Source organism: Aspergillus fischeri, genomic scaffold, assembly GCF_000149645.3.
Source record: "Aspergillus fischeri NRRL 181 1099437636262 genomic scaffold, whole genome shotgun sequence".
NCBI classification, from domain to species: Eukaryota; Fungi; Ascomycota; class Eurotiomycetes; order Eurotiales; family Aspergillaceae; genus Aspergillus; species Aspergillus fischeri.
The window spans coordinates 637091-659911 of NW_001509764.1; the positions used below are offsets into that span (position 1 = coordinate 637091).

General features: G+C 49.6%; 7 protein-coding genes and 1 non-coding gene across 8 annotated transcripts; 4 read left to right on the forward strand and 4 right to left on the reverse strand.

Moving 5' to 3' along the window:
• Window positions 1–5013: 5013 nt before the first annotated feature.
• On the forward strand, window positions 5014–10526 carry NFIA_096030 (non-reducing polyketide synthase spyA; the record flags this gene model as incomplete). Its single annotated transcript, XM_001261879.1, has 2 exons — window positions 5014–5643; window positions 5706–10526. 2 exons carry the CDS (start codon window positions 5014–5016, stop codon window positions 10524–10526), a joined length of 5451 nt encoding a protein of 1816 aa, XP_001261880.1.
• Window positions 10527–10962: 436 nt separating this feature from the next.
• Window positions 10963–12322, reverse strand: NFIA_096040 (acetyltransferase spyB; the record flags this gene model as incomplete). Its single annotated transcript, XM_001261880.1, has 2 exons — window positions 10963–11491; window positions 11547–12322. The coding sequence occupies 2 exons, from the start codon at window positions 12320–12322 to the stop codon at window positions 10963–10965; spliced, it is 1305 nt and encodes a 434-aa protein (XP_001261881.1).
• Window positions 12323–13133: 811 nt separating this feature from the next.
• On the reverse strand, window positions 13134–14731 carry NFIA_096050 (FAD-dependent monooxygenase spyC; the record flags this gene model as incomplete). Its single annotated transcript, XM_001261881.1, has 4 exons — window positions 13134–13619; window positions 13680–14050; window positions 14107–14381; window positions 14436–14731. The coding sequence occupies 4 exons, from the start codon at window positions 14729–14731 to the stop codon at window positions 13134–13136; spliced, it is 1428 nt and encodes a 475-aa protein (XP_001261882.1).
• A 1010-nt stretch (window positions 14732–15741) lies between these two features.
• NFIA_096060 (terpene cyclase spyD) lies at window positions 15742–16528 on the reverse strand (the record flags this gene model as incomplete). The annotated part of the gene is made up of 2 exons (XM_001261882.1): window positions 15742–15943; window positions 16017–16528. 2 exons carry the CDS (start codon window positions 16526–16528, stop codon window positions 15742–15744), a joined length of 714 nt encoding a protein of 237 aa, XP_001261883.1.
• Window positions 16529–17417: 889 nt separating this feature from the next.
• NFIA_096070 (geranylgeranyl pyrophosphate synthase spyE) lies at window positions 17418–18651 on the forward strand (the record flags this gene model as incomplete). Its single annotated transcript, XM_001261883.1, has 4 exons — window positions 17418–17624; window positions 17686–17840; window positions 17893–18219; window positions 18267–18651. The coding sequence occupies 4 exons, from the start codon at window positions 17418–17420 to the stop codon at window positions 18649–18651; spliced, it is 1074 nt and encodes a 357-aa protein (XP_001261884.1).
• A 1229-nt stretch (window positions 18652–19880) lies between these two features.
• On the forward strand, window positions 19881–21001 carry NFIA_096080 (prenyltransferase spyF; the record flags this gene model as incomplete). The annotated part of the gene is made up of 3 exons (XM_001261884.1): window positions 19881–20004; window positions 20056–20350; window positions 20404–21001. The coding sequence occupies 3 exons, from the start codon at window positions 19881–19883 to the stop codon at window positions 20999–21001; spliced, it is 1017 nt and encodes a 338-aa protein (XP_001261885.1).
• A 701-nt stretch (window positions 21002–21702) lies between these two features.
• On the reverse strand, window positions 21703–21782 carry NFIA_096090. The gene has a single exon. It is a non-coding gene; the product is annotated as a tRNA-Arg (tRNA).
• Window positions 21783–21964: 182 nt separating this feature from the next.
• NFIA_096100 (uncharacterized protein) lies at window positions 21965–22793 on the forward strand (the record flags this gene model as incomplete). Its single annotated transcript, XM_001261885.1, has 2 exons — window positions 21965–22169; window positions 22222–22793. The coding sequence occupies 2 exons, from the start codon at window positions 21965–21967 to the stop codon at window positions 22791–22793; spliced, it is 777 nt and encodes a 258-aa protein (XP_001261886.1).
• Window positions 22794–22821: the final 28 nt, after the last annotated feature.

Sequence of the window (22821 nt, forward strand, 5' to 3'; positions counted from 1 at the left end):
ATCTTTGGTCCAACGTCCTTGACTCCTGAGAAGGCGAGAGACGCTCATTGCTGACGGCAATCCGGGCCGATACTGAAGAGCAGAGATGGTGAGGATAAAGTAGGATAGTATGTGTTCCCACTCGGGATTCGCTATGCAAGCTCCTCACATGAGCGAATACGAGATATATACTTAGTATTAGCTTCACCTCTTGACTCCTCAAAGAAGTCTCGTATCCAGCGACTGAACGATATACGCCAAGGACGCTCTATGCCAAATCTATGACGGAACACAGCTGCATGCTCGTATTCACTGAGATATGACAATATACGCATGGACATCGCTGAATGGCTATCAGGTTGGACTCGGATAATCGAATCTGGAAGCAAATTAATTTGCCTAAACAAGAACTGAGAGAAGATACTGGCAATTGCGTTTCAACATTGATACGGACACCAGAGGCTGGCAGTGAGCCAGTGATACTCCAGAGCGCCACATCTCAGAAGCAGAGGCTACAGGAAAGATGATTTCTAACAACTATTCACGCAGACAAGGGTTAGACTCAGATGTGATACGGCTTGAGTGCCTCCGAATCATCGCAGCCAAGGGAGTAGGGTCCTGCGGCTTCACAAGAGCGCAATACTTCCGGATGCGACACTGCTTGGCGGTATGGTGGTGATGTTTGAGCGTAATCCCACGGTTGGGCAAGGTCCTTAGTTGCAGCTGTACTTGTAGTTTTGCCTGCGAGCGAGCCTTTCCTGAACTCATCGTAAGGTATCCTAGCGAGGAACCTGTAACATCCTCGCCTCCTTGTGTATCGTCTGCCACCTTGTCAGAGTCTAGCTGTGGCAGCTTGCCTTTGATTTTCTCTAACCCTGCCTTTTGACAGACTGAGAGGGGGCGGCGATCTGCTTCCTCTTAATCTCCTTGTTTTGCGCTGTGGTACCATCCCTTGGTCAATCGATTGCAGCTGCGTTTTGTAGTGTTGCCTCCTTATGTTGGACGTACTCTGCACAGTGGATGTCCCGGGTGCGCAGAGCTCGTCCTCAACCATTATGTAAATATCATGTTTACCAAACCCGTCAATCAAATATTCGTGTTTCGTAAATCAGCAAAAGCCCCAGTCGCCGGACCGATCAGCAGTGTGTACTTTTGATGAACATTACTGAGTCGGAGAGGTTGGACGTCTTGGCGCTGCGTAGCCTGATCAGAAACGACATTTTTACCTCAGGGAGCTTTCCTTTTACTTACATGACCAAAGGAAAAGTCACGGAGGAGTTTCCACTTGCAGATTTCAGTATGAGAAGAGATGCGGCATTCACACAATAGGGACCTGCCCATAGTGTAATGAATAGTCTTCAATTGAAGCCTTCCATAGATCGACCATAGCACGGGAGATTCATATGACTCATTCCCTTAGTTATAGCCGCAAGATAAAGTGCTTCTTAATTTCAAGTTCTTCCTCAACTTCGTCCGGATCATGATCTCAAAGGTAGGATCTTGCGTTGATGCTTCAGAGACGGAACGATAGGCTAGCTCGAGGCTCTTGGGTGATAGGGAGAAGTAAGGAGTCGTGAACCGAAACATTCTATTCACATATCAATAATGTGTCGAAAGGAGTCACTAACGCGAAGACTTACCACCATTGTCGTTTTGAATGACCCACGCTTAGGCCCAGTCTGAGTGTCCTCATCCGACGCGTATAAACAGCGGGCCAAAGTCTGGGACATCCATATGTTCTCACGCCAGCCCAATACAACTGTTAGCACCACAGACGTCGTGAGAGTAAAGGGACAGTGTGACGGGCAATCCAGACGTACAAACAATACGGCTATTGACACGAAATACTAAGCATGAGAATAGAACAAGGGTATGTACACCGCAAACAAGAGAAACCTGGCATGACGTAGTGGTAGCACCTCGGTGGCGCCACGGAGATGGTTGGATTAATATCCAGTAGCGCACTGTGCGGTGCAATGTGTGCATCTCGCTAGGCTGGGTGCCGACAGAGCAGTAGGATGACCCTACGAGCTGGTGCACTGAGCAACGGGTCAGTCAAGGCAGAATCCTCGAGGGAGATTTGGTGACGGCTCGACCGTCACAGACTGGAGAGAAGAGCATACAGATTGCTAACACTGAACTACGCACATTCTCCAAAGGCAGATACAACTGTGTGTGATTGCTAAAGGAATGGTTATTCAGTATACTGAGTGGCATAATCAACGTTGTCAGGTCCATAAGAACTAGACTGGATATCATGAGTTCGCGGCTTAAAGCAGCGGACAAATGACACAACAATAAGGTATTGGCGTGGTCTCGCATTAAACAGCTCCTTTGATATATAGGAGGCGAAGTATCATATCAAGTAGCCGTATAAACCCGCTGCATACAAAGTGGGATGATAGGACTATAGTCTGTCTAATGTCAGGATAATTTCGAAGTATCACTAGGTTTGGCAATCATCAACGCTCCATCGCTATTCTACTCGACCCAGAGAAATAGAGCTTGTGCTTGTAGGAAGGCATTTTCAACTTGAGCCATTACTTCTACTCTTAACATGTGTTCTGGAGTTTGGATTACTCGCCTACAAGTGGTTCCGCTGAGTGTCCTCAGGAAAAGCCCACTATCCCTCCAACACAGAGAGAAAGCATGAACCAGTTCTTAGCTCCCAACTTGTTCGGACGGGCATGAATCGCTCGATTCACCTTGCATTGATACCTAGCTGAATGCCTGAAGACCCCTGGTAGAATCCCTCTAGCCAATTGTGCATCGCCATCAGCGTGAAGAGGCAGTCCTAGTCAGAGCGTCCTATCCTAGACACTAGTACATGGCATAACTCGCTCATAGTCCTCGAAAGAAAGGAACAGTTGGCTTGTGAGGTACTCACATCGACCCTAGACCTCTCCCGCCTCGCAAAAGAGGTAGACAGCACGCTTTAGTTGAATCCCAGACATGCATAGCAAAATTTCCAAGCCGACTTCTCTTCTCCGGAGCAAATGTGTGCGCTAATATCCTGCAATTCCGAATACTTCATACCTAACACCATAATGACCCGGCATGCATGTTTAGTCTGACGATGGGTACGATGCGTCACTGTTCAATGTAGGCGTGTCTAATGAATCCCATTCTTGACATCTCCAGGGGGCAAGCAGGAGGGGGCAAACAGTGCAATGCAGATCCAGACAACCTCTCAGAAGCAATATTTGAGCATCAGCAAGGCACACTGTTCAAAAGAACTTTTCAGCAGGAAAAAGCATAGTCATGCATGGCAGGACTTCCATGTCCTAAGTGTGGGATGCAGAATATTATCCCAGATGAAGGGTTCTAAATCCTGCTGACAGTGCAGATCGTGTCTAATAAGCGATGAATGATATCAGGCACAAATGGGATGCTTACTCGGTCCGGTTCTAGATGAATCTGGACCTTGACTCTGCGCGTTATCAGGGCAGACCCTGCATATCTGACATTATCCAAGCGGCATGGACGGACCTTATCCGACGACTATGACAGGGCTTTCCCACCGGAAGGATAGATATATCCCGATTGGGTTTGCTTTCGTAACTGAGCTTCAGTTTGCATAAACTGATTGCATGGTCATGCAGCTGACCATGAATGTTATCCTCCGTGTACCAAACAATTACCTTGAGTACCGCAATCCATACCGGCTGTCATTCGGTTCCTGCCAATCCAGAGCTGCAGGCCATCCACAGGGGTAACTGATGCAAGAGACCAATTATGGATTTTCGTTGATATCGAAACCATGACAGATAATCCTGCATCATGCAAGCAGAGGAGACGCTGTGCTGGACCTTCGGTCGACCAGTACAGAGGTTCCGCTGATCCAGGTATGCTGTCATAGATATCTTAACCAAAGAGCAACATTCCAATTTCAACCGACGAATTTCGAACCGAGCCACGAGGCGCATGGAACACGTCAAGATATTGAGACTGGAGATAGGCTGATAGGGCTGACCAGCATACAGGCTCCCTACAAACTGATATTTTGGCCCGCAGGCCGCCGCTGGCCTGCGCTCAGCTCGTCAAGATGCGTAGTAGGAAGGAAGCTAGGGCCTGAATTTCGGACGCATGGCGATGGCTGAAGATCTGCGGTGGTTTATGAGCTCAAGCCACTTTAGAACCGTAACAGTTGCTGCACTTCAGACTCGGAGGAATGGCCCTTCGATGATCCGCATTTCAAAGCCGCCCACATGGCTTGGCCAGGACCACTTGACGCAATCGTAGGACAGACACAAAGGCCAAGGCTGCATGCACTCTCAATTGGATCATGAAACGGCCGACATAATATATTGCACTTGACAGGGACACCCCCGGGCAGTATGTGACATGGCTCCCTGGGCATGCGATATTGTCTTGGGCTAGCTTCTCATTCCATCAGATCAGACTGTTGCCACAACCACTTAAGGTGTCCAGGACGAGGTCTTTGGCTGACCCTCTCCGGGTACCCTGGGCCTATTGAGGCGAGACGCATTGAATCGTTGAGAAAATAACATGCGTGATTGTAATCACAGTGTTTTGCCTTTTGGAGCCATAAATTGTCAGGTTGTCAAGACACCCTTGCTTAGCACGCAGCACTTTTGAATTCATATCCGGTCCCCTGTTTAATGTTTGACGACTGGCAAACTGGCCGGCCTTCCTTGCTATCCGCCTGCAGATGCGGATGGCTTTGAGGATGCAAGGGGCAAGAAGGCATGCGTGCTGGTTCGCGTTCATCTGGTGGAGAATAGGAGCCTGTACCTTGACCAAGAATGGACAAATCGAGTTGCTACGATAGTTCAAGTTTGATGTCAAGGTCCTCGACTAGAATGACTCCGGTCAAGTACGTTCGGGCCGAATAATCGCGAATCCATTCACCGTAGCAATGACCTGATCACATATCCTTCTATGGACGTCCTTGTGACAATCATCATCGATCCGGCAACAAGTCCTTCAACGAATGATAATGAACAATCGACCCTGTAAAGCCTTGTGACGAGCAGGATATCGCTTCCAATTGAGCAAAGAGCAGAGTTTTCCATGGCTTCAACACTTCCATCCGCAGTTGTTTGCGGCTCGCAGACCCCTCCGCCCTCAAGAGACTGCCTGCAGCGCATTCAATCAAATCTCAAAGACCCTAAGTTGAAAGAGCTTGCCAAGGCAGTGGATGACCTGCCACGGTTTTGGTCGCGATTGGTTGAGGTCAAACCTGTCTTGAGCCAGGTCAACGACGAACCCCTGAAGAAGTTGAAAGATTGGGCTAAGGATGAGTCCTTCTTGAAAATACCAGAAGGCTTGCCAAACATCCTATTAGCACCGCTCACAGTCATCATTCATCTGGTTCAATACCTCCAATTCGCGCACTCCTTGGATGCCAACGATTCCCAAGAAGACAGACATCAGCGTATTCTGCAATCGACGAGTAAAGGCGGATTCCAGGGGCTTTGCACAGGCTTTCTCAGTGCTGCCGCTCTGGCGTGCTCCAGGACGCAAAGAGACATATGGTGCAACGCTACTGTCGCATTGAGATTAGCCACGTGCGTGGGTGCTTACGTTGACCTGGATAGGTTGACGTATGACAGCACAGATGTCCACACCTGTATGATCATACATTGGGAGGATAACTGTGGACGGGATCGAGTAACAGAAGTTCTGAAAGGGTATCCTGGGGTGCGTACTGAGACATGACGCGGCAACCCTATCCCAGCGTGTCAACTAACAGCATCCAATAGGTGTACACATCTGTGGAGCTCGACGACAGAAGCATCACCGTCACAGCCAAACAGTCGCAGGTGTCATCGCTGCGGGCCGACCTGACAGCACGAGACACTAAGCTGACGAAAATTCCCATCCACGGACGATACCACAGCAGAACACACGCCGAGATTCTTCAAGATCTCCTTGAGATCTGCAGCAACGAAGAGACTTTACGTTTCCCCATCATCAGCACACCTTTAGTCCCACTGAGAAATAACACCACCGGGGGCCTGATCACATCAGCGGAGAAGCTGCATGAGCTTGCCTTGAAATGTGTGCTGACAGAACCAGCTGACTGGTACTCAACCATGACAGAGACTGTTTCCAGCTTGGTGTCGCAGCCTGAGACAAATGAGCAGTCGCTCATATTGGAGGTGGGCCTTGTGAGCTGTCTCCCACGATCACTTACCGCATCCGCCAACCTTCGATTTTTCACGCCGCTGTTGACCTCGACCGTTTCACCGAATGAAGAAGAATGGTCAGTGAATGATGAATATCGCTATGACTACCCTGAGCACTCAATTGCTGTCATTGGAGCTGCTTGTAAATTCACCGGTGCAGAGACTATGCGGCAATTCTGGGAGCTCATTCGAGCAGGAGGCACAATGGTGGGGGAATTTCCTGAAGGCAGAATTGCGCTAGACAATTCGTTGCGGAAGGCACCACGGGAAGAACATCTATGGGGTAACTTCCTTTCCAGTGCAGGCCACTTTGACCACGGACTCTTCGGAATATCCCCACGGGAAGCTAAATACATGGATCCGCAACAGCGCATTGCGCTGCAGGTGGCGTACCAAGCTGTTGAGTCATCTGAATACTTCGGGAGCGGCATCAAAGAGAAGAATATCGGCTGCTACGTTGGTGTCGGAGGTTCGGATTATGATCATAACGTCTGCTCTCATGCCCCGACGGCATTTTCTTTCACAGGCACTGCTCGAGCCTTTGTGAGTGGCCGCATAAGCCACCACTTTGGCTGGACGGGACCATCGATGACCATTGATACAGCGTGTTCCTCGTCAGCTGTCGCTATCCATCAGGCATGCAAGGACATTAGAATGGGCGAATGCCGCATGGCCTTAGCAGGAGGAGTTAACATAATTTCCTGTCCAAATATGCAACAAAACTTGGCAGCAGCGAGGTTTCTAAGTCCGACTGGCGGCCCTTGTCGTCCATTCGATGCTTCTGCTGATGGCTATTGCCGTGGAGAAGGATGTGGCTTTGTCATGTTGAAGAAGTTATCATGCGCCGTGGCCGACAATGATGATATTCTAGGCGTGATTGTGGGATCGGCAGCGAATCATTGCGATGGCAACGACGCAATCACTGTCCCAACATCGCACTCGCAGGTCGACCTCTATGGGAAGGCTCTGTCGCTGGCAGCCATGCAACCCAAGGACATCACCTACGTTGAGGCTCACGGCACTGGTACTTCGCGGGGAGACCCAGTGGAATGCAGAAGTATTCGGCAGGTCTTTGGAGGTGCGAGACCCACGTTGCATTTCGGCTCTGTCAAAGCCAACATCGGACATACAGAAGCCGCATCAGGAATTGCAGGTCTTCTCAAAGTCCTGTTGATGATCCGAAATCAACGAATACCACCGCAGGCCAATTTCACTGCATTGAATTCTTCGACCCCGCCCCTCGAACCAGACAACTTGTCGATCACAACTAATGAACTCGAATGGAAGACCAATTTCCGTGCTGCTTGCGTCAACAATTATGGGGCAGCGGGGAACAACGCCGCAGTGATTGTTTGCGAGCCACCTCGGCCAGAGTCTAGAGCTGGCAATAATCACATACTCTCTGGCTACCCATTTTTGATAACTGGGCAGTCAGAAAGGAGTCTCAAGATGTACTGCACTGCCCTTAATGAGTGGTTGGAAAATACCCACGCCCCCTTGTCAGATATCGCGTTCAGTGTGGCTCGGAGGCAGAATCGGACTCTTCGGCGTCGCATCACCTTCGCTGCACGTTCCCTAAGTGATTTGAGAAACATTCTTGGACAGAAGGCGATACTTGAGCAACTGTCGTCGCCTTCACCTAAGCCCCAGACGGTTGTTCTGGTCTTTGCAGGCCAAACCGGGAACATTGTCTATCTGCACAAAGATGCGTATGAAGGCTCAAGTCTCTTGCGAGCACACATTGATGAGTGCGACAAGATACTTCGCGGAATGGGCCTCCGCGGCCTGATACCATTCTTGTTTGACCAACAGCCTATAGAGGATGTGGTGCTCCTTCATTGCCTGTTCGTCTCGTTGCAGTACGCTTGCGCGGCTGCTTGGCTTGATGCGGGATTGCCCGTCCAGCGTGTCATAGGCCATAGCATTGGCCAGTTCACTGCAATGTGTATCTCAGGGGTTACAACACTTGCCGATACACTCAAGCTAGTTGCAGGGCGAGCCAGGTTAATCCAGCAAAAATGGGGCAAAGAACGGGGTTGTATGCTTGCCGTTGAGGTAGACAGGCAGGGAGCTCTCGAGCTTGCCCGCTCAGTCCCAGATCATAAGATAGAGGTTGCATGCTTCAATGGGGCCAGGAACCACGTCCTGGCTGGTACTGAAGTAGCCATCCAGACACTCGAAGCCAAGACATCCTGTAAGACTCGAAGGTTAAAGACTACCCACGGCTTTCATTCTGAGCTGGTTGACCGCTGGCTGGACGACTATATGGCTCTGGCACGGGATATCACATATGCGACGCCGAATATTCCTATCGAAACATGTTCCTTGGGCGGTAGCTGGAAGGAGTTCACTCCCGAAAAGCTTGTTCGTCATTCGCGCGAAGCTGTATATTTCTTCGATGCCATTTCCCGAGTTGACGAAGAATTAGGACCTTGCACGTGGGTTGAAGGAGGCGCCGGATCCAGAGGCATAGCACTTGTGAAGTGCGCCCTCGGGACGAGCACCTCCGGGCATTCTTTCCATCGACTACAATTGGATTCGTCAGAACCGTTGGCATCACTAACGGATACCACGATGCAGATGTGGAATGAAGGCGTTGATGTGCAGTTTTGGCTGTATCATGACACAGAGAAGACAACATTTGACTCTTGTGATGTTCCTGGTTACCAATTTGACGAGACAGAATTCTGGCTTGTGGGTTCTGACCAAGCACGCCAGAGCGACTCGCAGCGGGAGATGATCATTTCTGACGAACACAAGCCACTGGTGTATTTGCTGCGGGACGACGGCTTCAGAGGAGAACCACGAAAACTGCATTTCGGAGTCAATCATTATCATCCAGACTTCAGCAGGTACCTGAACGGACGCGAAGTCCTCGGGGAGGTTTTGTGTCCAGTGTCGGTGTTTGTCGAGCTGGCCGCTAAGGCTGCGGCCATTTGCGGCGGCCGAGAATGCTCGAAGGCGTCTACACATGTACAGATTCTGAACCTGGAAATCCATAACCCGCTCGGGCACGCTCCAGGAGCTCGCGTTGGCCTCCGGCTGAAACACATCGGATCATGCAAGTGGGGATTCTCTATTATCAGTGAAAAAGACGCCCAGAGCATATGTCACGCGACAGGAATGATTTCTCTCAAGCAGGAGCGACATGGAAAATCCGAAATGGGGTCCCAGTGGTCAGTGATCCAGAGGGTAATCGGATACAGCCATATCCAGGACATCCTTGATGACTCTTCGGCAATTTCCATGAAAGGAGGCTTAATCTATAAAGTACTCGAGAAAGTCGCCGAGTACAAGCCTTGCCATAGAGGCATCAAAGCCATGACCATAAAAGGCACTGCGGCAGTCGCCCAGCTGGAGATGCCGGCAATTAGTCGCGACAACTCGGAGATAACAGTGTGCGATCCGCTTGTGATGGACCAGTTCGCATTGATCGCAGAAGTACTGGCACTGTGCAGGGATGATTGCAAGAGAGATGATGTATTCATCTGCTCTGGCCTGAGTGAGTTGGTCACACTCAAGAGTCCCCAATCAGAGATGGGACCATGGACTGTTTATACTCGACAAACACCCCGCGGGCCTCGGGAACTCCTGAGTGACACATTCGTATTTGATTCAACCAGTAAGCAATTGATTGTTGCCATACTCGGCGCAAGGTTCGTTCGGATTACCACCAGTTCTCTCAATGGAATCGTCAAGAGAGCCAGTCTCAACAGTCAGACTTCGGAGCTTTCAGTCGAGACAGAAGCGGTAAACCACTCAGTCAGTGAAGCTTGCCGACACTCGGATGACAGCGATGTCTCAAACATTCTCTCTATACTGAGTCGCCTGATCCACGAGATAACTGGAATTTCTCCAAGCGAGATTTCCGCCAGCACACCCCTCATGGAAGCCGGTGTCGATTCCCTTGCCGCAACTGAGCTGGAGAATCGAATTCAAGAAGTGTTCCATCTCCACAGACCTGTCTCCCTCTATGAAAGACGATTTGACGTTGGAACGCTTTGCCGAGAAATTCAGACGCAGCGAGACGACCGGCTTGCTCGAGCTTCGCGAACGACGACTGCCACACGTAATACTTCATCCTCTCTCGGCCGACGTACATCATCCACTGAATCACTATCTGAGAATACGGAGGCACGATCTATAAGTAATAGCGCGGCCGTGCTTGCCCAGTTATCAAGGATGTTGTCGGAAAGCTTCAACATCACAGAGAGCATACTCCCTGGAACTGAGCTTCGAAGTCTGGGCTTGGACTCATTGGTCGCCGTTGAGCTCGAGTCCGACCTACAACAAGCATTTGGCTTGAAGGTGGATTTGATGCAACTAAGTCCCGAGCTTACGGTGGGTGGACTCGCTCGGCTTATTTTGGCATCCAAGTCTCATACGTCTGTCTAGCCACATGGCGCTTTCCATGGTGGATTCTGGACAGACGACGGAAGGAAAGAGCCAGACGTATCTGGGTTGATGAAGGCGTTGAAAATATGACGTGACGATAATGTAGATCTGCGCGTGTTTTGTGATTGTAGTTTCGTTTTGATCTTGTCGAGAGTGTGGTGGAAGCCTGAAATGCAGGAGCAGAAGAAAGACGCGACAGAAGGTGCAAGCCCTAAGATTGAGCCCTAATACCGGATTTATCTCTGGACCGCACGGCCAATCATTTGCGATTAATGTTGTTCTGTTCTGTCTATTTGCTTGGATACCTTAAAAAACCTCTCTCGTTCCTAATGAATACTTTGTCATTTATATCCTTGCACTTCATTGTTTCCAAATTCGATACTACTACTGAGAGTTGTAATCCTGTTGCCCAAGTAGAATTTGTTGCGGTGTTGCCCTAAAGCTCTCCGCGAAAGATATATTTCACCAAAAGACCTCCGCCAACAGTCATCACAATTGCTCTGCGTGCACCAACAAGCTCCGGAATATTGGCAAGGAACGAGCTCTTTTCTTTCGACATCTGCAAAGAGTACAGCCAGACCGGAGTCGTGAGACTAAGCCAGCTACACACCCAGATGAACCCCACAAGCTTATGCCAGCAAGGCACAGCACATCCATCACTGTCGACGGTGGATGCTCTTTCAGGACGATGACTGTCACTGAGTCGAGTCCAAGCTGCCTGAACCGCATCTTCAATCATAATTCCTACCGTCATGGAGCAGAAAAAGAGAAGAGAAGTCGAGTGGCTCATAGAAATGCCCATGAATAGGTCGGACATGACATGCATCACGCCTGAAACGAGAAAGACAAAGAAGATGTTGGTATATCGTTCGAGCAACGACGGCCTAGGGAGAGCCATAAGCTCCCGGGCCAGGTAGTTGCTTGTCGCGGTGAACGGCCATCGGAACATCTGGTGCCAATATGTGCTGAAAAATAGGCAAGTTAGCAGATCCCACTCACAGTGGTATGGTGACCACTCACCCCCAGAAATTACGGAGAGTGTAGGCTTGTTTTGCACGACCAAACAGCGGTGGCCAGTCCTCCGGAGCGTCCAGGCCCATGCCGACACTCAAAATAGACGCGGTGCGATAGTCAATATCCACAGCTGCCCGCAAGAACGCAAACCAGAACATTAGCGAGGTCATAATTCGAGTTCGCCATTCCTCCCTGGAAACGTGGAGGTATCCTAGGCCATAAATGGGCTTTGACAGTGGTGATGAGTTTCTATCGGCTAGATAGTTTGCGCAATTCAAGTATAAGTACAGCCACGCCACGATAGCAGCCTGTCTTATCAAGAATGCACTGCGAGGGATTGGGGCCTTCGGTTGTAGTGCGTGGTATGCCGGGTGCGATGGGATCCCTTTCACCTGCCATGGTGTTCGCACGCCCCGCAAATACGTAAACAGACGAGCAACTTTGTACGCCTTTCGCGGGAAATCATCTCTTGGATCAATAATCCTCGTCTGAAGAAGCTCGTCCCTGTCCAGCGGGTTGATCAACACAAGATTGAAGCCCTGGAGGATCACCATAAAAAGCTGGACTCCCACCTTGGTGATGTATGTGCCACTCTCACCGTGCGATATCGGGATTTGCAGCCATTGATAGAAAACAAAGACGGACCAGAAAATCCACAAGTACCTGAGGACTGCGTTCTTCTTCGTTTTCAGGATCACAATAGCAGGTACTAAATTCTGAGCAAGCAAGAAAGGAATGGCATACACAAGGGTCTCGAGGACCCTACGCTCTCTTCCAGGCATTTCTTTGACTAGGTTAGAAAAATTGCTGCACACGGATAACTCACAGAAAGATGAAATAACAGCTTGTTGCCAAAGTTACGTATCTCAGAGTCCCATATAATCACTGCTTGAGAACAGTCCAGTTGATCATTGTGCCTGGAAGATCCTCCGAGGCCAGACGACCACAATAATCCCACTTGGCACATGCCCGAACAGACTATTATGATTCCAGATGATTGACAAACTTTCCATAGGCCAGCGAAAAAGCAAAGTAGTTCCTCTCTGCATGACCACGTCTACAACTCCGCACGCAGTCTCCCTGTCCGGCTATGGCTTTTTTGAATTGGTCCGAATAGAAATCACCACAGGTAAAGAAGAAGGAACCAGGTCTAGACTTGCCATTTGAAACCCAATAGCCCGATTCGGAATGACGTAGATTATTAACTCTATGGCGCAGCTGAGAGATTGGCGTTGGTCTTCCGAAGAGATTAGTTTGTAAGCCGAACTCTCATATCTCTTGCAAATCGGCCTGCATTATCGGAATTCGCCCTAGAGTCCTGCATGCGTCTCCAGGATCGCCAGTAGAATGGCTTTTCAGAATGACGCCCCATGCACATTCCAACTAGCCACTGAATAGCCTGAATGGCAATGAGAGCAACTGTACTGTAGTAGATCGCCCGAAAGACTTATCAGTCACTTTTACAAAGTGCGCATTTGGAAGGCTGACGACGTTTCCAGAGCCTATATTGGTCGACTACACTTTTCATGCGAGATAGGCAATTCACTCTATGGTAGTGTATCAGGTCTAGAGCACCATCTATTCACAACAGGCCTAAGCAAATACAACTCTATTCCGGACGAAATCATTCCCGATCCAAGCAAGGACACACAGCGAAAGAGCCACAACCGGATACAAGCACGGTATCAATGCAGTTCCACTCTGACCTGGCTTGAATTGATGCCATCCGGTCCCTGAGCGGGTAGCAAGCGGTAAAAAGTCCAGGTGCTCAGCTGGAGCGATTATCTTTGACGCCGCGTCCGCTGCGACCTCGCCGCGGTAGGGCAGGTAGTAGCGTCCGAGGAATTTGAGGAACAGGTTCTGCCTTGCCTGCAGTCTAACAACCATCCTGGATCCTTGGTAGATCTCACGTGCACGGCGAGATCTGGTTCGATTGAATTCTTCCAGGAGATCATCTATCTCACCCGACGATAAACTAGAACCATCGGGCGTTGCTCTCAGAGCCCGGTGAAGGCGATTCACAAGGGCAGCCGCGTCTTCGATGGCGGAGTTGGCCCCTTGGCCAGTATTTGGGGCCATCTGTTCGAGGCATGTCAGATCAAAATTCCGAGTTTCATACCACCGAAGCCAGAAACCTACCTTGTGCATGCTGTCACCAATGCAAACAATTCGTTCCCAATGCCATTTTTGGAACACATTCTCCTCAAGATTCACGAAGGAGAACACCTCTCTACTCTTCCATAGGTCTCGGAAATACACTCCGTCCCAGATGTGGTCATCGGCAAACCGCTCAGCTATCTTCTCGGCGTCTGTGGAGGAGAACCGCGGAGCATTAGAGTACGAGTACTTCCGATCGAGCTTCACCAGGAGGAACCAAAAGATTCTACCGTTTTTCCCGGGAAAGGTGAGGTACGATCTACCATTGTTGAAGCTGGTCACTTGCTCGCCGGGTTTCAGCTTGGGGACGGAAGACGAGATCCCGAAAACGCAGGCGTACTCGACTGTCATCGCTAGAAATTAAAATGTAATCAGCGATGACATTCTTCCTGAGTATGACAGCACCCACCGCTCATTTCATGCTCAGGGAATACACCTGGACTTTGCGAATTGGCCAGCCGCCACATTTCGGCGCGCACTCGACTGTGCACACCATCCGCACCGACAACCAGATTGCCATGATATACACTTCCATCGTGGGTCGTGACTCTCATCAGGTGGGAATCCTCCCGCTCCAAGGAAGTGACTGCCTTGTTCACCAGGACTTGGGACGAATCCGGAAGTGTTTCATAGAGCACTCTGAGCATTCGTCTCCGCTCTAGAAAGGCCAGAGGCAGACCAAACCTATCAGCCAGATTAGCAGGGAATACAGTCAATCAAATGTAGATAATACAATACCGCTCATGAATAACCCGGGGGGCATTGGTGGTATGCGCAAAGCCATCAGGGAAGTATTGATGCGCCGTGTGCAATGGTTCAATCTGCTCCTCAACCAAATAGAATAGCCCCAACTGCTCTAATATCTGGCCCCCGTGTGGGAGAATACCAATAGACGCGCCCTCCTGCGGTGCAATCTGCTTGCGTTTTTCGAGGACGATGTAGTCGATACCTGCTTTGCTGAGGCAGTGGGCCAGCGTGAGACCGGCGATCGATCCGCCCACTATGATAACTTTGAAGGGGGGCCTGGTCGTCATCATAGGCAATGGCCTTGAGTATGCTTCACTTCCGTGTCCAGGTAAGCAAGCAAAATAAAAAATATATATACACAATGAGAACAGGGACTTCGTTCGCCAAGGTAGTCCCGTAGCTAGCAAATGGAGACTATTGGTGAAGAGGAGTCCTTGCCATATGAGAAAATCCCTGGTTCCAAATGTTTTGCAGATACCGGCTAGTTTATGCCGACTAGGAATCCTTCGATTGGGGCCAGAATCGGAAATATACCTTACGTTGTCGTTGTATTAGTTAACGTCCAGTGGAAGCACGCAAGTCCTCCCTCCTGAGACCACCTACGGCGTTATAGGGACGTGATAAGCAATGGAATTATGTACATAAATATGAGCAGGCATAGGAAGCAAGTGAAGAGCCAATACTACTCCGTACTCGTGCCTTATTTTGCATAAGAAACGCAAGCTCGCTCATAGAGGCCTCATCAATCCGCCAAATTGTCGGCGAGGGGAAACGATGTATTTCTTCTTCTGTATACTTGTATATTGATATTCTGACCAATCGGCTTAGGGGATGCTCACTGTCTTAGAAGACCCATGAGATGTGAGCGTGGCAGCTATTCGTTGCATAATGGACGATCTGCAGTCATCTGCATGTAGTAGTCAGTGTCGGTGGAAAGATACTTGGTTCTCAGCAAACTTGCCTTTCCAGGCAATTGAGGTCCTAAGTACCAATATATCAATGTACATAATGACGGTACTCAGGAAGCTATTGGGAACAGAACCAGTCGAATTTGTCATAGAGTCGAATTGAAATCCAGAAAGGAACTAATTCGGGGGAACCCACTTACGGTGGGAAAACACAGTCAGTTTTCGTCGAGTCAAACATGGATTCCTTGTATGCAGAGCAAGCATATCTATCTGAGGTAACTATCGTAATTGTCTAAAGATATTCGTAATTGTGCAGGGAAGTGCAATCAATATGCTTTATGTCCAGCCAATCGTTCCCGAGTCTGCGTCCATAGAACATGCAAGTCGACTCATGCCTTCTTTCCTTTGGCTGCTTTTTCGGTCTGCCCAATATACCAGAAGATACAGGCATACATGATATCCATGATCACTGCCATGCCCGTACACCACCTCATCAGTGCATTGTCATACCACCCCCACTGCTGTGGCCAAAACCCAGACTTCAAGAATTCACCGGCGATTGCCGCATAGGAACCGAGAACGCGGGTCATCCTGGACAATCCGACGGAGATCAATTGGTCACCTTTCAAGATATACTGTTCAAGAGGGAAAAAAAGACACCTACCACATTGCCCACGACGCCCCGTGTGTGCTTCCCCGATGCAAAAGTTGACACAAACAGTCAGCGGTCATAACAAAGTAGGCAAACGTTCCTCCCCCATGGATGGTCTTGGGAGTGCCAAACGTTCTTGCGAGCGCATAATATCCCGATATGCAGCCCAAGATAGCCAAGGGGACGATCAGGGGAAGATGCTTGTGCACCAGCGGCGAGGAACGCTGCTTTTCCATGGAGACCTTGACCGAGCCGTACACAATGGCCATATTGACCAACAGCCACATGGCAGAAAAGATCTCGAAAAGGAGATAAGGGCGCCGGTAGATAAGAACGACTGTGATCTCCCAGGCAATATTACAGCAGAGAGACACCAAAGGTATCGCGCGCACCCTGTCCCTGAATATCTGCCGTACTGTGACGATGTAGTTGATCAGCCACATCGTTCCGGCGGTGGCGACCAGCACGTTGTAGATAGGTCTGACGGCCTCGAATTCGGCCGGAAATGAGGAATATGCGTCCATGGTGGTGGGCAGTAGGGATGTTGCCAATGTGATTCTGACTAAGATTGATCAGGGTACAGTTCGGAGGATATCTTGATCCAAAAATTGTCGTTTTCTAGTGATGCCTGCTCCCTGTCAACTGAAGGTGACATGGTGATACGTGTTATCTATTAAATACCTCAGCCAGAAAGGTGTCTAGACATCCATCTCGAGCTAGCAGGGGTAATAGCAGTCACGCCAACACAGCAGGGATAGAACAACAGTCAAGAGACAGTATGCGCCAAATTGCCTTGCCATTTGGCGGATAATCCTGTTAGGACACAGTACTTTGCATCCAACTGGTCAGGCCCAGTTGAGTTCTGCTACATGTCTCCTCCAGGAGGAATGGGAATCTGTGTGCATCGAGGATTATGAGCTGTTACTTGTCGGCGGCCGGTCAGGATACAAACTCTCTAACCCAGCTAGTGAATGCCATGACAATTGGTTCAGTTGGCAATGCGGGAACAGGTGATATGCCAAGCTGACACCCTCGGAGCAGGGATGCAGCTCCTGAGTGACAATCTCCTCCGGGGTGCTCCGCTTCATTACTTTCCACGTCGTTAGCGGTATCCTACGAAGTCAGGCCCACTGGGATGGTCATAGCATTCTTTGATAGTCGGCAGGCGTCGGAAGGTTACACTTTTATGCATACCTTAAAGTGAAGTTGACTCCGAACTAGTATCAAGCTTGAATTATTGCGACTTAGCTTCTTGTTCTGATTAGCTTCAACTGTGCCTCGGTTGCACAGTTCTAAATATTACATACTTCTAAGTACACATGTAAAAGGCCAATTCATATCTCTCTGGCTAGCTACCACAAAGTTTTGCTAGTATCTCGTAGCTTCTGAACCTACCTCCCCATCTGCTGCAATATGGGACCAATCCCAGCAACATCCCTCAACGACCTCGATCGTCAGCAGCTCTTACAAGACCCATCAAAGTCGCTATGGACTCACTTAAACTTGTTCATGCCGCAAGAAGCCCGATCTCAGGCACTAACTGGTACTCTGACCGAAACAGAATCAACAAGCTCTAGTGCATCTGACATCCAGGAACAGAGAAAGCTCACCGAAGAAAAGGTACGCGCTCAATCTTGCCCCTTGGTAACCTTCTGTACTTCTGACAAGCTTCTCACACCAGATAATCTGGGCTCCTCTTGATTACCTTTGCAGCTTCCCAGGCAAAGACATCAGAGGCAAGCTGATCTCAGCCTTCAACCAATGGCTCCAAATCCCAGAGGACAAACTCGACGTCATCAAGCGGGTGGTCGGTCTGCTGCATTCGGCCTCGTTGCTGTATGCACTTTCCTACATGTTTGCCAGCCGAATACGAAGCTTACAATCACAGAATTGATGATATCCAAGACTCGTCGAAACTCAGACGAGGGTTCCCCGTCGCGCATAGCATTTTCGGTATCGCGCAGACCATCAACTCGGCCAATTTCGCCTACTTCTGGGCTCAACAGGAGCTGAAAAAGTTGGGCAAGCCTGAGGCTATGGTCATCTTTACGGAAGAGATGTTGAGGCTTCACCGCGGCCAGGGCTTGGATCTCTACTGGCGAGATTCCTTGACCTGCCCCACGGAAGAGGAGTACCTTGAAATGGTTGCCAACAAGACCGGCGGGCTGTTCCGGCTTGCGATCAAGCTGATGCAGATGGAGAGCCAGAATACAAAGTAAGCTCCTCGCTTTACAGCACGTATGGTGACTAATAGAGATACAGGGATTGCGTGCCGCTCGTTGACCTTCTCGGAATCATCTTCCAAATCCGCGATGACTACCAGAACCTGCAGAGCGACTTGTATGCTAAGAACAAAGGGTTCGGTGAAGACATCACCGAGGGCAAATTCTCTTACCCCGTTATCCACAGCATTCGCAGTGATCTGAGTAATTTCCAGTTGATGAATATCCTGAAGCAAAAGACTGAGGACGAAGATGTCAAGCGGTACGCTGTTCGCATCATCAAGTCCACGGGAAGCTTCGATTATTGCCGCAAGAAACTGGCGAGTCTTACGGCAGAGGCGAGAGAAATCCTGAAGGACTTTGGTGATCTAGGCAACACAGATGGCTTGAAGGGTATCCTGGACTTTCTGGAGCTTAAAGCGTAGCTGCTACTGGTTAGCACCTGCGTGCATATAATGAGCAAGAGAGTTGCTAGTTTATAACGAATTTGCAATTTGATTATATTTTCTGTTGTCCCTTATGTTCAGGCCTTGTCTACGGGGTCAATAATCAGCGGTAGATGTCTACACAGGAGTTTATCTACGGTCTTAGTGTTAGTTCCTCTTCAGAACGGATTTAGAATGCAGAATCATGCTGGTAATATCGTATACAATGGGTCCTTTGTCTATGATTATCCAAACGAGTACGGTTATAATCAGGACATACCTCATTCAAGGTGATTAACTATCTGTTGAACTAAGGCTGACTATGCCTATCCATACACTCGATATGGCAAATATGGAGATATAGAATTAATCGTATCAACCAAATCTATAGATAAAACGAATGATCGAGTATCTGCAAAGGGGGCAGTGGTGAGTCAATCTGATCCATCTCAATTCGGTCAGCAAGTACTGCCACTAAGCTAGTCCAAATGCACAATCAGCCGCAAGAGCAAGGCCATAGTACAATAATTCAGACTATATGCCAATAATCACTATTATAGGTCGCGGAGCCAATAGTTGTCGCCTTGCCCTGGTCCATAAGCTGATTGTCAGTCAGGAAGGGGTACCCTGGCTCCGGACCAAATTCATGCAAGTCCGTGAACACCGCGCCAATCAGGTTACTTTCAACAGATGCCTTTCGAGACCGGGTTCATGTCATGTCCTGATTGTGAGTGAGGTATATTAGCTGCTAGTGTGATAAGCTCGTGCAGTCGAACCACGACCCTATCAAGGTACATCTCCACGGATCTGGGCTTATTCGACAGCTGAAGAACCCCTGTTGGCGTTCTGAGTAACACTCTGGTTAAGGTAATGGAGTTGCAGGATTACTGACATGTTCAATAGGGCAGTTCCTAGGCTTGTCAGCTGCTCCTTGAGCGATAGCATCAGCTGGACTGCCGAGTCAGGCAGCAAGCCAAGCAGTGACGTGGACTGACCCTTAATACAGTGCATCTCAGTCAGTCAATCCTAATATGTAGCTGTCGGTGCTTTTCAAACTGGCTGTCGGGGCTTTTCCCTGTTTGTCAGCCACTCGATTAGGAAGGTATATTGAGCTAATATTTGTGATGTATATTATTCTCCTTGAACATCATTCTCATTGATATACCAGCCGCTCGTTGACCTTCTGCTTCACCCTCCTCCACTTGCTGTTGGATAGAGACATGTGCAAAATGTACAAAGTCGTGGAAACTGACGCATCTCCCCGCCAGCGATCTGTCCTGCAGCTGGTGAAGGACCTGCTTATCCTATCCAGATTTCACAAGTACAACCCATGGCTGGCTGTATTCTCAGGAGGTGTGTCCATTTCTACATGCAATATTCATCCATTGACCTCTGGTATCTCAGTTTGGGCAACGTTGCTTGCCGGTGCTAATCAAATAACTACTCATCCGGCCTCGATCTCGGCCGACCACATCGTAAAACAGACGCTTCTATGCTTGATCTGCGGCTACATCTTCTGCGGTGCAGGCATGGTCTGGAATGACTGGATCGACCGCAACATCGACAAAAACGTAGCGCGCACCAAGAATCGGCCCTTGGCAGCGGGGAGGGTAACTGCAACCGAGGGCTTCATCTGGATGATGGTCCAGTATGCTGTCTCGTGGTGGCTGATGGATATAATGCTGGCAGGTCACGACGTGTATGAGAACCTCTCACAAAGGCCCCGAGAACATTGATAGCTGACCCAAACAGCGCGGCGGCTATGATCCCAGTCACTATCAGCACAATCCTCTATCCCTTCGGAAAGCGTCAACTCTGCCGACGACTATACATCTATCCCCAGTACTTCCTCGGTTTTACTCTGGCCTGGCCCGGCGTCATCGGATGGATGGCAATCAAGGGCCGCCAGATCCCGTTCACGCAAAGCATCTCCGAGTCCCTGCCGCTTTCAATCACCGTCTTCGCCTGGACTCTGTACCTCAACACAGCATACAGCTACCAAGACGTCGTCGACGACTCCAAGATGAACGTGAACTCGGTCTACGTCGCCGCGGGGTCCCGCATCCACATGTTCCTAGTCATCCTGGCGGGTCTCGTGCTCGGCTCTCTGTATCTGCAGCTGCGGACCCAGAATTCTGGCTGGCTGTGGGCCTCGTGGATGTGTGTCTGGGCGTTGTCGTTTGTGCATCAGCTGCTGAGATTCGATGCGAAGAAGCCGGAGAGTGGTGGCCCGCTTCACAAGGAGAACTTTGCGCTTGGAATTTGGACTATCGTTGCCTGTGCTGCCGAGTTGGGGCTCTCGTCCGGAAAGGCGGATCAGTTCTTGTCTAACCGTGTCTTCCGTCGTTAGTGGTTTATACTGCGGAAATGGCGCTGAGGTCGAGGCACGAGTCAACTATTTGCCTCGGCGAGGCAGTACCGCGTGCTGGGAACCAGGCTGCATGTTGGTTGGCATGGGTTCTGCTCCTTGTGATGGGCTTTATTCGTGAGTGGCATGGTTGGGTGAATGGGATGAATGACCAGAGTACGTTGCGTTTGTAGACTCTGGCCGAGGTGCGAGTATGACTATCGTTGTGAGAAGCAGGATAGATCAAACAATAACTATTTCATTGCCTGCTTTGATTAATGCTCTGGTCTCCACTTCGTCATCTTCATCATCCGTAAATATTTCCAGTATAGGGCAGTATAGTACTGCGACCACTGCCAGATACTACGTGGCAGTGCTCTTGATTGTCATTTCCGCGAGTTCAAACAGACTTTTGCAACGAAAAAAGAAAAGATTAATATTCTTGCCTCTACCTCTGGTCAGAGGAGAAGCTAAATTCTTTTGTCGAATGCTCTGTTTGACGTGTAGCATGAAGTCCACTGCGATGGAATGTCAATGGCCACAGAAATATATATTATGATGCCACAGTAGGACGGGATAAGCCGACACTGGAACAGGCAAAGAAGTACTAGTAACAAAATCAAGACGCATATAAATCGAGTAATAATCAAGACGACGGACTGTATCAACACAGAGAGAATAAAAACATGGCGAAAAAGAAAGGTCGATCTACATGGGACTCGAACCCACAACCTCCTGTTTTCCAGCATAGGAGACAGGTGCTCTACCATTGAGCCAATAGACCTTTGTAGCCCAAATTGTCCCATTTTAGCCTTATATCCCAGGCATAATTATAATAGCTCGGTTTGCGGGGTAGGCATATCAATAATACTAAACATGCTCACAACAAACAGCTAATTCTCAACATAAGCAACTGAACGGCTCTATTGTCAATTACAATAAGAAGCCCCCAGACCTTCAGTCAAAATGAACATCAACCAAACCAACAGCAGCAGCAGCAGCCTCTCAACCCGAATCTCCCTCCGCTGGCTCCCCGACCCCGCCTTCGAAAACACCGACACCATCGTCCTGTCCCTAATGGGTTGGTACGTCGACCTCCGCGTCGACAAATCCACCGGTAAAATGGACTGGTCGATCGCTGGCCAACGCATCGTAGAAAGCCAAGAGCCACGTACGTACCCTCACGCAATCTGTGGCTAAGCTATTAGCTAACTCAGGTACAGTACGCGTGCTTTTCACACACGCCATCGACTCGCATAATGCGTTTGAGGCTTTGGATTGTGGAACTTTTACCCAGCTGCCGAACGGGGATGGTCTTGAGACTGGGTCGATGCCGCGTTGGGACTTGCCTGGTAAGCCGGTTAGGGAGTATGAGGAGGTGTGGCGGGAGTTAGCCTTCAGAGAGGGGCCTGAGGGGCCGGGGAGGGGAGTTTCGTGGGTGCTGGAGGCGAGGGGGGATGAGCAGGGGGTGAGCGGTCAGGATGCGAGTACGGTGACGAGGATGTTCATTGCGAGGATCTGGGGGACTTATGTTGCGCTGCGCCAGGAGCAGATGCACTCCGGTGGAGACTCGAAGGCTGAAGTCAAGGATGGAGGGGAGGTTAGTGCAAGACGCGAGGAATGGGACTCTACTTCTGGGTGGAAGACGAAGTACGTCCTTGGCCCGGATGCCGATAAATTACCCTCCATGACGACGATTGACACCGGAGATGGAGATTGGAGCATCGGCAGCGAAGTGGTGCTGAGCGGCCAACCATACATTGTACGAGCGTTTGAACGAATTAAACAAGAATGAATATTAGATAGTCTATACATCATGCAGG